Source organism: Crocodylus porosus, unplaced genomic scaffold, assembly GCF_001723895.1.
Source record: "Crocodylus porosus isolate Cpor-Errol unplaced genomic scaffold, CroPor_comp1, whole genome shotgun sequence".
NCBI classification, from domain to species: domain Eukaryota; kingdom Metazoa; phylum Chordata; order Crocodylia; family Crocodylidae; genus Crocodylus; species Crocodylus porosus.
In genome coordinates this window covers 11,206,142-11,222,936 of record NW_017728948.1, presented here as the reverse complement: position 1 = coordinate 11,222,936, position 16,795 = coordinate 11,206,142, and the positions used below count along the sequence as shown (strand labels likewise).

The window sequence follows — 16,795 nt, the reverse complement described above, 5'->3', positions numbered from 1 at the left end:
GTGCATCACCTTGCACTTGTCTGTGTTGAAACCCATCCTATTCTTGTCCGCCCACCCTTGTAACCTGTCTAGGTCTGATTGTAGCCTGTTGCATCCTTCCAGAGTACCCACGTCCCCCCACATATTTTACTCAGACACAGGCCCCAGCTTTCCATGTGAGAGGGCCATCTTGCCCACATAAAAACACAATATACAGCAACTAAATGTGTGTGTGTGTGCTACACATATATGATATTATTTATAGCTAAGTATATGTATTGCTTTGTCTTATGGGGAACTGAAGTATTATAATAAGAACTATAGATAGGTAACTATAGATAGGTAACTGTATTTTGATTATTAGAAAGTACTTAATTAAACAAACTTTTTTGTTTACTCTATATTCTGTCTTCCTTTTTATTTTGAATTTAGTATCAGACCTCAACAAACTGCTAGACCACCAGTGTCCACTCCAGATAGAAATCCAGTTGCTAGTAAGAGAAATACTGTTTTAAAATATTAAATATAAAATGCAAAGTCACTGATAGTAACAGTGCTCTTACCTTTGGTTTATTAATTACTTTAGTTTCTTCAGCAAAACAGAATGCATTTTCTTCATACTCCCTTCATCTCAATCACCCATCAACCTCTGAAATGTAGGTATAGATCCATTAATTTTCAGTATAAATTTTAAGAATGGTAAAAGTTTTGCAATTATCACTTATCCAATGTCTTTTAAATGTACACATACCTATTTCTGAAGCTGAATGTGTATCCTTTGGTGGTGAATCCAAATATCGATAACAATGCATTTTCTAATTTTGACATCTAGTTTCCTCTCTATATTGAAATAAAGGAGAAGAAATTAGACCCTTTTCAGTGATCAATGCATTCATTCTGTGATTCCAACTAAGCAGTAAATATGACTATTTTCCTGGAATAAGCCTCAATTCAGTAGTGTCTTAAAGCACATACCTAACATTAAATGCAAAAATAATTCTGTTAAACTCAGTGGGAAAATACATTTAAAGTAAAGCACATGCCTAAATATTACTGAATCAGGGTCATAATTCTTACCTGTTTCCCATCAGTGGGATTGCACAGAATAGAATTTGGCCCTTGGTTACTATTTCCTATTTTAGTGTCCGAATCATTGAATCTCTCTGAATCTCTCTGAATCAAATCGGAGGCTTTCGATTGGATTCAGAGAGATTAATGGGTCTCCTGATTTAATTTGGATTCGGAGATTCAGCCTCCAAATTGGGCCAAATCTCCTCTGAATTGAATCAGCGACCGAAGTAATATTTGGCTACTGCATAGTTAGCATCACTAAAAAGCCATGCACTGGCGCTATTGCACAGTAGTGTGATGAATATGACAAATATTTTTCATTTTCAGTACATTTATTTGATTTTAATATATTTCCCATAATATACATATATATTTTGATTTCTTTTCCCAGGGGGGAGGAGATGGAGATTGATCCTGTACCTTTCCCAGTGAGGAAAGTAAGTTCATTTTATGTATATAAATCTCAGTTTTTCTATATCCTGGTTGGGTTAAAAGTTTCTATGTTAAGATGTTTTTGTAAAAATAGAGTCAGTGTCCTGCCCTGTATTCTAATGTCATGAATGCTAAATAACATATACTGATATGTATGAAGTTATTGTTAAGAGTGAGATTGACATTTGAACAATATAAATTTGTAAGGCTGGGGGTGTGGGGGGCAGCAAGGAATAGGAGATGCTCTGTTTACCAGGGAACAATGGCCACAAACTGACAGAAAGCAAATTTAGGTTGGGCATCAGGAAGAACTTCCTTATGGTAAGGGCTGCCAGAATCTAGAATGGGCTTTCAGGGGAGGTGGTGCTCTCCCCTACCTTGAGGGTCTTTAAGAGGAAGCTACACATGCACTTGGCTGGGGTCATGTGACCCCACTGCTCTTTCCTGCCCAGGGCAGGTGGTTGGACTCGATGATCTACTGAGGTCCCTTTTGACTCAAACATCTATGAATCAAAGTATTTAAAATGTTTTACTTTCATGCTTTATAAAAGCATTATAACTGACTTACTGAAATACCTTAATGATATAAAAAACAATTTTTTTTCTATTATCAATAATTTTCCATGCCTTTAGCTTGAGACAGCAACTGGACCAGCAAGATTGTCATTGATAAGCCCCCCTCAGGGTGGACGTATGGGTAAGTAAATTCCATAATAGCCATATCATATTTACTTATATATCACATGCACTTCCCCCTGCAAAATATAGCCTCCCTTCCCTCCCCTCAAGCTGTGTCATAAACTGGGAAGCTAATCTTCTGCCCACAGTAGAAATACCCTGGTTTGAATTACTACCCCACAGTACAGTCACTGTGGCATTACTATTCAGACAGCTGTGGGATTCAGTTGATTTAATAGCTCCTTGTTCTTCACTCTACACATGTTAGCAGTTGTCTCTCCTTGTTTTGCTCTTGATGTCCTACTAATCAAGCTAGCCTTTCTTGAGACTTTTTCTTTATCTGCTAGCTGCTTCTGATCTCTCTTCTGCTATTTCACAGCCCTGGAGACTCTTTAGAGCTTTTCAGAATCATAGACCCACCCATGGACCCCATTCTTTTGTAGCAGCTAAGGTTCCACCTTTTAATTAAGCAGAAAAGGGAGGATAAGTCAGAAGAAACTTAGTTTCTGCCCCTGTTCTATTCAGCCATAACTTTGGAAAAAAAATTTTTTTTCATTCTGACTTTCTAAAATAAGGTGTGTATTTTAATTTGAGGTGCATTGAGACAATACAGTAGTTTATTATCTCTTAACTATTTAAGTGATTTGCTAAATAGAGATTAATTGCTTCATAGAGTCCTTTTTTGCTCACAGCTAGGAAGGAAGTTATCATGTAAAGGTCAGTCCAGTAAAGAGGAAACAGTAAAGAAACATTAATGAAACAAGTGTCTGCTCTGTCCTCTTCTCCTATAACCTGAATAATGTTAGCTGAAGAACCACTGTTAATGGCTGCAGAACAATTTGATTAATGCTGTGTCAGGAACAGATGTGATTTAATTGTGGTGTATAACAGAGGGTTGTTTCAGTGATGTTTCATTTGATTAGCATATTATTTATTAAATACAAAGTTTATTTTAAACATCTGAAGTAGGAAAGCAGGGGTAATGAAACTAAAACTAAGACCAGAGAGTTGGTTAGCTGCATTAATCTGAAGTCAGCCAGAATGTAGGGCAGGACATCACCTGAGAGACTAACAGGTCCATAGAGGAATGAGCTTTTGTAGACAACAACTTACTTTGTTAGATGATAGCCGAGGAGAACTGGTTCAGAGAGGCATGAGCTTTTGTAGACAACTGACTACTTCATCAGATGATAATAAATAATAGCAGCTGATAAAGGAGTCTGTTGCCTATGAAAGCTCGTGCCTTTCTTGAACCTGTTAGGACAAGGTGATATCATTAAGACAACTTTCTGCCTAAAAGTAAGACAAAACAAAGATAGTCCAGAATGAAAACCAAATACTTCCATTTCATAGGAGACCATTTCTTACAGCCAAAGGGTAGGGTGAGGATACCAGGGATTTGCTATGGTGACTATTTACACAAAATTCTGTACTATTTTGGAAGTTAGGCGAAACCTCTGACATACATTAGACAACCCTGGAAGGCCCACTGTGTTACAGCAACCACTCTGAATTTTTCTATAAGTTTCAGCGCTTCCTTGAATCTGTATGCTGCACCTCACTCATAATATGCTTCTTTGACCCTTGGCTACGCGCAGGATGCTCCTACATCAGTACTCATGGGGAGATGCTCAAGAGAGAACCTTATGGCAGGCTTCTACAAATCCTAACCTAAGTTGAATCAGCAGCTTTTATGGCCCCTTTACACTACTCCAGCCCTTTTAAGTGGTTCAATGAGCTGGAGAAGGGATCAACACCACAGTGCTTCAGTGGTTTCCTCCCATGCTGAATGTTAAGTACAGGTTTTCCTCGCTTTATGTGGATTCTGTATGTGTGAATTTGCTCTTATGTGATGACCTTTTTGATACCAAAAATGTGTTATATGCGAGGTAAATTCACTCTTACATGATCGGTGTGGTGGAAGCCCATGGTCAGCTGCTTTGTGTGGTGCATTGTGGGAGTGATGCGCACCAAAATATAGTCTCCCGTGTGGATTTGTGCTCCTTGCTCATTGTCTGCGACATGTGTTTCTGTAGTTGCCATCCCCATGATTGTGCACTGTCTGCTCTTGGTGAGTACCAAAATTGTCTTGTAAAAGTGGGAGAAATGGGTCTGGGGTCAGTACAGTCAAGGTGTTGGAACCTATCCCTATTTGTTACATTGTAAAGTGGGCTCCCTTTATGCAAAATTGAGTTATGTGCCTTTTTCCAGGAACACATGTACAGCATAAAGTGAGGAAAACCTGTACTTGTTTAGTTTTTCAAAGGTAAAGGCCCGATTCTTCAGCTCTTTATTGGTTTGTATGCAATACACGTTCTTTGTAAATGTAATGCACATACATTTCTCTCCCATTTATCAGTAAGCCATAAATATTTTATCATCTATTTTGTATCTGATTTAAATACTTATAACCTCTTGTGCTTTTGTTTTTGCTTTTAAACTTACAAATCACAAAATACTCACAGTCTGAGATAAACATTTTTTTCATGGTGCTTAAATATAAACAAACATTCAAAGTATATAGCACTATTGTGAGTACAACTTTAATATAATTAAGTGCTCAGCCTGCTGAAGATTCAAGCCCAAAGAAAACAAATGCTTCCAGTGGACAAATCCTAGGAAGTCCAAACAAGCTGGTAACACTGGCATAGTGTTACAAAACTGAAGATCAGAACAAAGAGCCATTTCTTGACATATTAAAAAGAGTTTTTTTAAGAAATGATGGGTGGAATAATAACTGCAGAATTGAAGCAGCTCAGTGATATTTTATGAATAAGAGAAGGGAATGTTTTAATGAATAAGAGAAGGGAAAAAACCTTCTATTGATGTTGGGCCAAATAGACCATAATTGTTGCAGGAAAGGTGCAAAGCAAATCATCTTACACCAGGTAGTTTCTGAATAGTTTCACTTATGAGAAATTCAGGAACTGGTTTCACCTTTATGGGAGCATTGGGGGGTTATTGTAGCTGTGATGGTCCAGGAAAAATGGGAGAAGCAAAGGTCATTTATTAGACCAACTATATAGTTGGGTGAGAAATAGACAAACTTTGGGGTATCAGTGTACCACTGGTCCAGTAAAAAATATCACCCACAAAAACCTTATATGCTTTTTGGAGTTTTGCACAAAAGATAGGAGAGATTTCAGTCCTTTTGGGGAATTGTAGCTGTACCTGTACCTGTAGAAAAATATAAACAAACATTGAAGATGTGCCCACTTCTTATCTAGCACTTCTATGGCTATGTTGACCCCTCATATATATAATGCTTCTATAAGAGGAGCTGTGGCCACCTCCTTCCATTTCTGTCATCAGAGTTTTCCACCACAGTTTGCCTGGAATAAACAGATGATGACTTTGAGTCAAATTGTCAGCTAAATTCTTCCCTTTGTTTTCAAAATGATGCCTTAAATAAAGTGTACCTCATATTTAATACTGTATTTAAACTTATAATTTGTTATAGGTAGTGTTTCCCACAAAGGTTCTCAATCAGCTGGACTAGCAGCAAGTCAGAATAGCATGCCAGGCTCTGTAAGGTAACTAAATGCGACTCGTGCTTTTCAAGGTGCTACAACTTTTGAAAAGAAAGTGAAATCTAAATTTGGACTGGCCTCATAATAAATCTGTATCCATGCAGTCCAAAGACTGTATTATTTATGTCATCTTTCTAAAGAAGACAATGTATTCTGCAAGATAACTATAATTTAGTGCAGATTAGTTTATAAAACTTTCCATTAAAATATGAGCTTTGACAATTTGTTTAACTGTTTTCAAAATCTATTGAAGGATTATAATAGTCTCAAATTCTGTCAACCTTTTAACTTCATTAATAGGTCAACACCACTAAGAATACCACGTAATGGATGTTCCTTTACTCCTACTTATGGATCACAGAGTAGTAGGCTGGGCATGTGGGATACTCCCAGTTTCAGAACTCCTCAGCTGCATCCATTTACACCACCTTCCTCACAGTCATCTGTAACAAGACCACCAATCACTATCGCCAGTCTTCTGCAGAGGCAACATCTAGGTAAGTAAAATCAGTGAAAAATGAATTATTTATCTTTAAAAGTACATTTAGGGTAGAGCACACATTACTTACTAGAGTTTAAAGAAAGTCGTGTTCTTATAATTTAATAAAGATTTAGAAAACACTTTAAATCTAATAACATTAAGACCTACTTTTAGGCAAAATCCTAGTTTGGTAAAAACTATTGTTATGGCAACTTTTTTTCTGTTGCCTGTTCTGTTTTTGCCTAGTTAATCCCTTGTAAAGCTGTAATCATCTGGAAGAATTTGCAGATGCATCACATAGGCATAATTAAGAGTGAGTGCTTCTAGTTGGCTGCAGTTTAGTCTTCATACTGTGCTCTTGAATTTGAGATGTTACTGTGGTCTTAAATGCTGAGCAACATGAGGCTATGCATGGTCCTTCTTCAGCTTGCACCCTCATTATCTCTGATATGCTTAGTTGCATTATAAATGTAACCAGGTGGTACATGGCTGGTCCCCCCTCTTCAACTGAAGGGATGCTAGGAGGTATGTGTGTGTGCCGTGGGAGTGTGGCTGCTTAGCTTCCTCCCTTGCAGAGCAGAGCAGAGGCTGTGGTCACCAAGTAGAATTTAACTATTTATTGAACTTTATTTTTAGGACCCATAAAACTTATTAAACATTATGGTAGGGCACTATGTGTGCCTGCCACTTTAAGGCCCTGGAGCTGGCAGCCTCCAGGTGCCTAATTAGGGCAGCCATTTTAGGTTCTGGGCTGCCTATATAAACAAGGCAGTCTGGCTGCTGGATGAGAGGCAACAACATCACCTGGTCTGAGGGCTGCCGAGTTTCATCTGGAGGCCAGGGAGGAGCTGTAAGGGATGGTAGGAGGCTCCTGGTCCTGGGTACGACTGGAAATTACACCCTGTCGGGAGTGGGTGGCCTGGTGGGGCTCTCAGTGGCATGGGAGCCCCCAGGAAATGCCAGGCCAGGGACCATCCTGGTGAAAGGTGGGTCAGGGCACCTTAACCCCTACCCTCACCTTAGGGTGGGTCACGTACATCAGAAATAGTTGTGGGGGTGCAAGCTCCGAGGAGGAGAGTTGGAGGCCAGGTATGGCCAAGGCTGCCTGAGCCCTGCAGGGGTCTGAGACCCCGAGGAGGAGAGTTGGGGCCAGGCACAGCTATAGCCACCTGAGCCCACCTGTGGAGGGAAGCCCCGAGACCCTGAGTAAAGGGGGCATTATGAGTGTGTGGAGCCCCCAGTGTGAGGGGGGCAGCATGTGGAGCCCTGTGAAGGGAGAGGGGGCTCAGCCAGAGGGAGAGAGCTGAGATCTGACCCCAGTAAGTCTTCCAATGTGGGGAGGCAGTGTGAGGTACCCCAGCTCCCCACATCTGTAAAGGAAGACCCAGAGAGGGGGACCCTGGGATAAAAGTATAGGTCATACATCAGGGCCTGCCAGATCTTCCCCTGACTGACCCAGGCGGGGGCCAGGATCAGGATGGTCAGAACGCCAAGGAGGCCCACCAAGAGGGACGCCCAGGAGCCAGGGGCTTGGGGTCCCAACTGACCTGGAGGTAGGCCAGGGCTAGTGTAAGCTGAAGGTCCCAGTGAGGGGACCACACCCAAAGGGGAACCCATGGCAGGGTGATATATGGCCTGGTATGACGGCGGCAGACTCCACCTGAAGGGTGGAACCCAGGTGGGGTCCTACAGTAGGATTCTGGGCCCCATCGTGGGGGACTGGAGCATATGAGAACATCATGATGTCATTCGTGAGGCTTGGGCTGCAGTGTAGGGGAGGAATGGAGCTGCAGATAGTGCCCCCTAGCAGTGGGGCAGAAAATGGGCAGCCTTCCGCCTAATTACATCTATTAATTAATCAGTTAAGACCAAGGGGTGGAGGGGGAGAAGGCGGGCGTGTAGCCCAAGAACAGTGCACGGGCCTCCAGGAGATTGGCCCCAGTGGCCCGCTGTTACAAACATATGCATATTTCCAAGAACTATTTACAAATTTATAATACTAAAGCAGTAAATCTTATTACTCAAATACACAGGCAGAAATAAAGTGGATATGACAGGCAGAGGCACTTTATCACTGTAAAACTTGACTCCCAGTGGGCTTCTTATTAGGGTATAGCCCCTACACTCCCAAGCCCTGCAGGCTGCTAGCAGACGAACAAGCAACAGTGGCACCAGGTTAAGCAATGGTTCACTAAATGGGACCCAACAATAAGTAAACAATGCTTGGAGTACATAACCAAGGTTTCAGCAATACAAACCCACACATAGGCATAGCAACCACTTAAATCCAAAGTGATAATCACAAGACCCTCCACAGAATTTTAGCTGCTGACCAAGTAGCAGACAGAACAAGGCAATATATAAACATCTTATAATACAATACTGAATTAAATAAATTCACAAGGAAAAATACAACTTACGGCCCACCCCGCATGTATATGGACCCAGGGAAACCTTAAACAATTACATAAATCTTAAGAGTTACAGCTGGAATCAACAGTAGCATGGTAGCCACACTGCATGGGGGAGTAATACACAAAGGGAAAACAGGTAACATCTAAGGGACTATACTAACAGCAACTGCTTGCAGTGGAGAGGCCTAAGCTGCCTCATGCAACTACCAGGGCCTACATACTTGCATAGATTCATAGATTGTTAGAGGCTGGGAGGGACCTTGCAGATCATAGGGTCCAGCCCTCATGCTGTAGGCAGGAAGACAACTGGTTTTAAGTGGCCCCAGCAAGGTGACTGTCTAGTCTCCTCTTGAAAACCTCTATGGTAGGTGATTGCACCACCTCTGCAGGGAGTTTATTCCACAGTCTGGACACCCTGACTATGAAGGAGTTTTTCCTGGTATTAAGCCTGAAGTGGCCTTTTAGGGGTTTGTATCCATTGGTCCTGGTCTTCCCTGGGGATGCCTTAGTGAACAGTTGTTCACTGAGCTCCTCATGCACTCCTCTGATATAGTGGTAAGCTGCTATCAAGTCACCTCTCAAGCTTCTCTTCTTTAGGCTAAAGAGGCCCAGGTCCTTCAGCCTTTCCTTGTATGGCTTGCCTTGCAAGTCCCTGATCATATGGGCGGCTCTCCTCTAGGCCCTCTCAAGTTTTTCCACATCCTTGTTAAAGTGTGGTGCCCAAAACTGGACACAGTACTCCAACTACGGTCTCACCAGTGCAGAGCACAGTAGGAGTATCACTTTCTTAGTTTTACACGAAATGCATCAGTTGCTGCATGCCAGCATGTTATATTCCCTGCTGACCACTGCCTCACACTGATGGCTCATATTTGTGCGATGGTCAATCATTACTCCCAGCCATGGTGCAAGTCAGGCTGTCACCACCAAGACTATATATATGTTGAAGGTTGTTTGCTCCCAGATGGAGCATCTTTGGTGCCCCAGGGCCTCTGACACCTACAAAGATGTTGGTCTGCACTGCCCTGTGCAGCCATAGGGGTTTCTTCAGCTTTCTCCAAGCCCTGTGCACCGATCCATGCAACATGGGACCTCTGCCGCTTGTAGGGTTGGGGACTGGCATTGCATCATGCAGCCTTCGAGGTCCCTTCAGCTTAGCTCATGCAAGGTTGGGGACCCATGATGCCCTGTGCAGCTGCTGAGGTCCCAGCTCTCCAGCCCTGTGCACCAATCCATGCACGGAGGGTTCCTGTCTCGTGCAGGGTTGGAGACCCATGCAGCCACCAAGGTCCCATCAGCTCCCAGACCCTCTGTGCACTGACCCATTCACTGATGCTGCGGCTCCTTCCATGGCTAGGCCGCGGCATCTTTAGAATGCTTCTGGGGCAAATGCTCTGCCCCACTGGTCAGCTCCACCAGCTCTTCTTCAGCCTTTCTTCATTTTTCTTTGTCAAAGCTGCCTATGTGTTGTGCATTTGGGCGTTTATCCCTTCTGGATTCTCTGCCCCAGATTGAAAATGGACCAATAGGAAAGCCTGAGAGGTTAGTTCCCCCTCAGGTCCTCTTCTTCACTCTGCCCCTGGGTCAGCCCAACCAATTAGTCTGAGCCATTTCAGACTTGATGGAAGGAGAATGAACAATATAAGATAGAGAATTTGAGCAAAAATGGAATTTAGAATGGACATAAGGAAAAAGAATGAGAGCAAGCAATTCCCTCTCAAAAAAAAAACAAAAAAAGAGACAGAAAAAGAAAAGGGCTTGGAAGGCAAGTTATATGAAGAGAAATCTGAAGGAGCCAGGCTTGACCAGCTTAAGGAAACTGAGCTGAAGAGGGGACATATACCAGCCTTCAAATATTTAAAAGGCTGCCACAAGCCACCTCTTTTCTCCTGGTACAGAATAGGATACAGACTAATGGACTGAAGTTGCAGCAAAATAAGTTTAGACTACCAGGGAAAAAAAATTCTTTACTGTTAGAGCCATGTGGCAGTGGAATACATGCCTAGGAAAGCTGTGGACTCATCACTGGAGGTGTTTGAGAGGTTGAAAAGCCACTGGTCATGGATAATCTAGGTGTAGCCTATGTTCTGCTAGGGCTTCTGAACTTTGCTAGTTGCTGCCTGGGGCCAGGAGAGAATCCTGTCCCCCCCACTTCCAGCTACTATATGTGTATCAGGGTTTTGCTTTTTTTCCAAGTCTCTCTCAGACGCGCTGGTGTTGGCTGCAGCTAAGGCTGGGAATTTTGACTGGGACTTAAAGCTGTAGGTTACTGGTTAGAGGGTCTTGTCCCTTCATTCAGCATCAGAACAATATTTGCAGTCAGGAAGCAACTTTACCCCATGCTTAGATTAGTATGGACTGCAGAGGGTTTTGTCTTCCTCTGCAGAAAGAGGTGTGTCCCTTTTCCTGGAATCTCTCAAGTGTTTTTTAACAAGCTTTACAGCAACAGGTCTTTGCCTGTTGTGGTCCCCCTGCTTTACCCTTTGTGAGTTAGGGTGTATGTCATGGTTGCCACTAAAGTGCTTTGTGTCAGGGTTGACTGTGTAGTTCTACTAGAGGTTAGATGATGGATTTATATAGGGTGGTTTGGATAAGGATGATTGTGCCTCAGGCAAGAGATTGGACTAGATGACCTATGAAGGTCCCTGCCAACCTGACTGTTCTATGATTCTATAAAAAGAGAATCTCTGATGGATTGTGTGGGACAGGATGAGACCAAACAAAGACGTAAAGAATAAAAAATGAAAGAAGAGAAAATGCAAGAAAAGAGAAACAGATTTTACATTAACACAATTTAGTCTTATATAAATATTTATATTGTTTATATTTTATGATAAATATAAAATGTATACTTTATAGAAATTCCTTGTCTTATGTTCTCTATAAATTTTGATTAAAGGGATCTTATAGTACTTACGAGCACTTAGTGTTGTGTATTCTGGAATCCATAGTTTAATTATTGCTGCAGGGGCAGCTGCATGAAAGCCAGCTCATTTAGTGAATTTTTAAGTGTATATTTGGTGTATCCATGTGGTCAAGGTAATAGTCTTTGGGGAAGATAAATTATTGACACCAGGAAGTGTATATCACAAAGGAAAACATCATTATGTACAACAAAACTAAAATGCTGGTCAGAACTTACAAAACTTCCGTCTCAGTGCTATTAAAAGTCACTTCATTATCTAAGAATCACATGACCAAAACAGTTTGGAACTGGAAGTCAAGTAGTGGTGGGGGTGGGGAGGGGATGGAAAAACTGTCCAAAAAATTAAACTGACCTTGATTTGGAACTCATATATGCTGAGGAAGTCCTTTAAATTTTACTCCAAATTCTGCAGACATGTTTTTGTCCACCCATGGTCCAATATGTAAACTAGTATCAGAGCCACCCTTAGGGGTAGGCTACATAATGCCCAGGGTATTATGGTCCGGGGGACACCACACACATACACAGACACACATAGTCTGGGGATCCCTGGGGGACCCTGTGCAATCTCTGGTGACACCTGCAACTGCACAGGGAGTATGGGACATGAGCCTGCAGCCGAGTTGCTTTTGACCTGAAGGTAGGGGAGGGAGGTCTCTGATTGCAGTGCCCCCCTACACCCCCACCAGTATGGTACCAGCCCCCTCCCTCCCTGCTCTTTCCTGCCCAGTGGTGGCACTTAAGGTGACTGCCACCTGGAGCTGTGGGGAAGGTGGGGTGGAGCTGGCAGCACTGAGGGCTCTCCCAGCACAAATCATTCCACAGCCCTTCTCTGACCCCTGCACTGCTTTCTTGGGCAGGACCCCTTGTGCTTTCTCTTTTTTCCTGCTGGCCCCTGCGGGGAGGAAGGAGACTGTGGCTTTCTGCAATGCTGCTGCCTCATTGCTGCGCGCCAGGCACCAGCTCTTTCCCACTGCCCACAGCAGCCTGCAGCCATAGGGTTGCTGCTGGTCTGGGGGGAGCCTGGAGCTGGAGGCAGCATCCGGGTGGGGCCAGGGGACATAGGCAGTGGGGCAGCATGGTACCAGGCTTAGCCCATGCTGAGCACTGCCTGCATGCTCCTTTGGGTGCAGCCCAGCTGCAGGGGCAAGGCCAAGCCCGTGGGGATACAGAGTCAGACTCAGACCACTAAGGAGCCATCACAGTTTTGTGGTGTTGTCCAGTGCTCTGCAGGTGCCTGGCCTGTGGGTGCTGCTGTGCTGCCCAGGTGGCTCCAGGTGATCCTCTCTGCCAGGGAGTGCAACAGGCACAGCTGGTGGGGAAATACATCTTGCTGCTACCTTCAGCTCTAGGTCCTCATATGAGTCTAGTACCTTTATTATGGGGTAGGGGCAGGTATCCCACAGTGGGCCACAGAGACCTCCGCACTATGGGGGGGGGGAGGGGAAATGCCAAAATGCAAGTTCCCCCAAGGTGCCATTTTTCCTAAGGCTTAGTACAGAGGCATGACACATTTTGAAAAATTTGTGAGGATGTGGTAGAAAACTAGGGTACATAATAATGAGCAGCGATCTTAATCTTCAGCTACAGTGACAAAGATCTAATTTCAGTCACACTTTTATAAATTCACTGTAACCAGAATGTGGAGTCATCCACTGATTTTGGATTTACACTAGGATAGAATCAGGTTCTAATTTCTTTTATATAAGTAGATGCTAATTCTAATTATGGGGGTCATTCCTGTTTTCAAAAGACATGATTATTGCCAAGTATTTTGTAAAATCACTTACCATGTTTGCACTTGCATATACAGAAACACTTTTGCTAAAATTCACAAAGTCCCTTTATGTTGATTTTTCTATATTTATGATTTTTTTTATTTTCAGAGCTCTTATTTTTATTTTTCTTAACAATGCATTTCCAAAATTATTTAAACAAAAGAATACAAAACTACTTCAATTTTATTTAGAAATATTTATGTGTTTCTATTTTTAATTTTTCCATTTTTTAGGATCTACTAATCTTGGAGGACATTCTATAGAAAGATAAGCATGTGTCTGAAATCTGTATTGTTTGGTAAGCAGCTGGAGAAGTCCTCCACCGGTTTGGCAATCTCAAACAGAACATGTAATTTCTATACACATCGGACTAGAATAAGATTAATGCTTAATGAAAATATTCTTTAAGATATGACCAATATTGTTGATTAATACCCACAATAGTTTTAAATACTAATGGGGGAAAAGTTTTGCTGTTCATAGAATTTACTGAAGAAACATTTGGCCTTTTGTTAACAAGGCATTCAGACTAAATATAATTATATATGTAATAAGTACTTGTTTTAAATATCTTTGTTTGTAAGTGCTAATAAATCTTTTGAAATGCTGAAATAAGTGTGCATGTAGCTGCCTATTGCATCTGTGTTTAAATGGTTGTGCATCTGGACACTGTAATGCATGTTCTGTATTAGAGATGGGGATAAATCAAAACTGCAAATCCCATTTGATTTCAATATGAGAACTGCAGTTCTTATGAGGCTCCAACCTTTTTTTTTTGGATCCAGAATTCAGCAAATTATTTTTGTAAAATATTTTATTCATTAAAATTGCATGTCCTGATTGCCTGGAACCATTCATAATTTGGTTCAAATTGGGTGAATAATTTCAGCTCTAAACTCCCACAAAACACAAACAAAATTAAATGAAACTTGGAAAAAATTGGAAAAGCAAGAACATTTAATATTTACATTGTTAATTATAAAGTGCTCTTTTTCATTTCAAAATGATGTTTTGAGAAACAAAAAATTACATGCTTTTCTAAACTTAATTTAAAAAACTGAAAAGTAAAGCAAGTCAATCCAAAACTGTGACACAATTTTATATTGAATGCACTATTTCACTTCATCTGAAATATTTTTTTCTGAATCCATTAGCTCCTTCTCCTGCCTATGTTTTGTGTAAGGTGTGATCTTACCCATGCACTGTGAGATTGCCTGCACAATTGTTACTCATTTAGTACCTGTATTAGTACTAAACTTGTATAAACAGGTACTAAACGACTGTGCAGTAACCCAAGTTACTGCGCAATAATACCAACAAACGGGTTTTTTGTGACACTGGCTGTGCAATAACCTGAGATTACTGCACAGTAGTGTCATGTCACGTCACAGTTTCTGGTACACAGCGATACTGTGCAGGAGTCCTGGCCTACTGCGCAGTCAGCATCTCATGTAGATGCAGCCTTTGAGTCTCAGAATTTTCCATATCAAGTTTGTTCAGATTACGAGCAAAAGATTTATTTTCTCATTTCATTGCAGACTCACCCCAAGATCTAAAAGAATGAGTTTATTTATGGTTCCTGAAAAGTAATTTTTGCCCTCAATCGGTTTTTTGAATTCTATTACTGCCTTTGGAGTTGCATAACTGAAAATACGATTTGAGCTGCATGAGACTGCACAGTGGGCCATACAAGTGAAATTCACTTAATAGTTTGTTTCATGTTGTACACACCGGGAAAGAATCCAGTTCATTCTTCTACAGCTATTAGCTCTACAGAGCCGACAGTAATTAAAAGTAGTTAAAACTTACTGCTATCATTAAAATAAGCAGATGTGTCTCTAAATTCATCCTGGGAGCAGATTGGCTGAGGAGGAATATAACCATTTTATCATTTCATAGCAGAAATAAACTGTGATTCAGCTAAGCTGATTCTCTCTCTCTCTCTCCGTGCTATCCTTTGAATAGGAGCTGTAGATCCTGCTTCTGATTTATAATGCTCCATTTCTAATAAAGTTCACACAGCATGAGGAATTTGGGGGGGGAAGACCAAAGTCCTTCTTCCCTCCTCCTTTCCTGGGTGGCAGCTCCTTTAAGGATGTTTATGCACACTTTTTGAATTTATAGTTTGGTTGACTTTTATATCTGAATCTTAACACTGCTTCTAAACAGAAATTTATTTCATAAAAATGGGTCATTCTGGACCAAAAATCCTGCACTGGAAAAAATATTTCTGATCTCCTAGCATTTTGTTTATTTTAGGATTTTATACTGTTGCCTAGCAATGTTGTGTACCTGCCTTCTATGTAAAAACAATAGCAATATGGAAGCCCCTGGCAGACTTCGTGGGTGTCTCTGGTACTTCACATTTTCAGTTCAAGACTCTCTTTGGAGTAGGGCTTTTGGGAGGTGGAGGCTGGGAAGGAGCATTTGAAGGAATATTAGTAAATATAACACCTTTCTCTTCCCTAGCACTTTTCATCAGTATACAAAGCTGGTCTACATTAGACATTTACTGTGGAGTAGACTAATTAGCTCCTCAGTAAATGTCACACATCTACATATGTGCCTCTATTAGGCTGGAATAAACTAATTAACTCTGCAGCAGGGTAGTACTTGTACAAGTACTGTCTGACTGCTGAGTTTTTTACTCCACAGTAGCGCATGTGTAGATGCTAACCTGGCTGGCTGGGGCACACGATGCTTCAGTGAGGAGGCTGCCCCCAGGTAGCCCCTTACTGAACCACCCTTTTGTTCCAGTCAGCACTTCCACAGCACATATGCCTGGGGAGAAGGCTCAGGCTGGCAGGCTGATCCTAAGGGCACCCTGCCAAGTGCAGCTGCTCTGACCTGCTCAACGTGCTGCAGTCCTGAGCACACATTCAAATGGCATGCCCAGGACCAATAAACTCTGGAGCAATAAGCTCTGAAGTTTGTTGCTTCACATTAGTTGCACTTGTAGCCACGCTCAGTTGATTGGACATAGAAAGGGGTATTTGTCTTCAAACAAGAGGATACACTCTTTTGTACAGTGCATAGTTAACTTGTGGAACTTGCTGCCACAGGAGGTTATAGAGGCAGATAGTATAGCCAGGAAAAACAAAAAGGATTAGACAATTTAATGGTGGACAGCTCCACTGGGAGCTATTAAACAGAACAGTGAGGAACATATCATCTTGCATTCCTAAGCTCACGATGGTCAATGGCAGGGTAGGTATGGCGGAGGCTGGACTATTCTAGGCATATCCTGTTTGTATACTCTTCCTCTAAAGGTATTTCATAGTTTCTAGGGTCGTAAGGGACCTGAGCAGATCATTGAGTCTGTCCCCCTGGCATGGCAGGAAAGAGTACTGGGGAAATGACCCCAGCAAGGTGTTCATCTAGTCTCCTCTTAAAGACCCCCAGGGTGGGAGCCTGCACCACTTCTCTTGGAAGTTGGTTGCAGACCCTAGCCGCCCTGACAGTGAAGTAACGCCTCCTGATATCTAGCCTAAATCTACCCTCTGCCA

At 42.1% G+C, this 16,795-nt stretch overlaps 1 protein-coding gene across 1 annotated transcript; it reads left to right on the top strand.

Annotated features, from left to right (window-relative positions):
* The first annotated feature begins 1,447 nt into the window (after positions 1 to 1,447).
* On the top strand, positions 1,448 to 13,778 carry RNF212 (ring finger protein 212). The gene is made up of 5 exons (XM_019552654.1): positions 1,448 to 1,487; positions 2,116 to 2,179; positions 5,621 to 5,693; positions 5,991 to 6,187; positions 13,523 to 13,778. The coding sequence occupies exons 1-5, from the start codon at positions 1,452 to 1,454 to the stop codon at positions 13,558 to 13,560; spliced, it is 408 nt and encodes a 135-aa protein (XP_019408199.1). The 5' UTR covers positions 1,448 to 1,451; the 3' UTR covers positions 13,561 to 13,778.
* Positions 13,779 to 16,795: the final 3,017 nt, after the last annotated feature.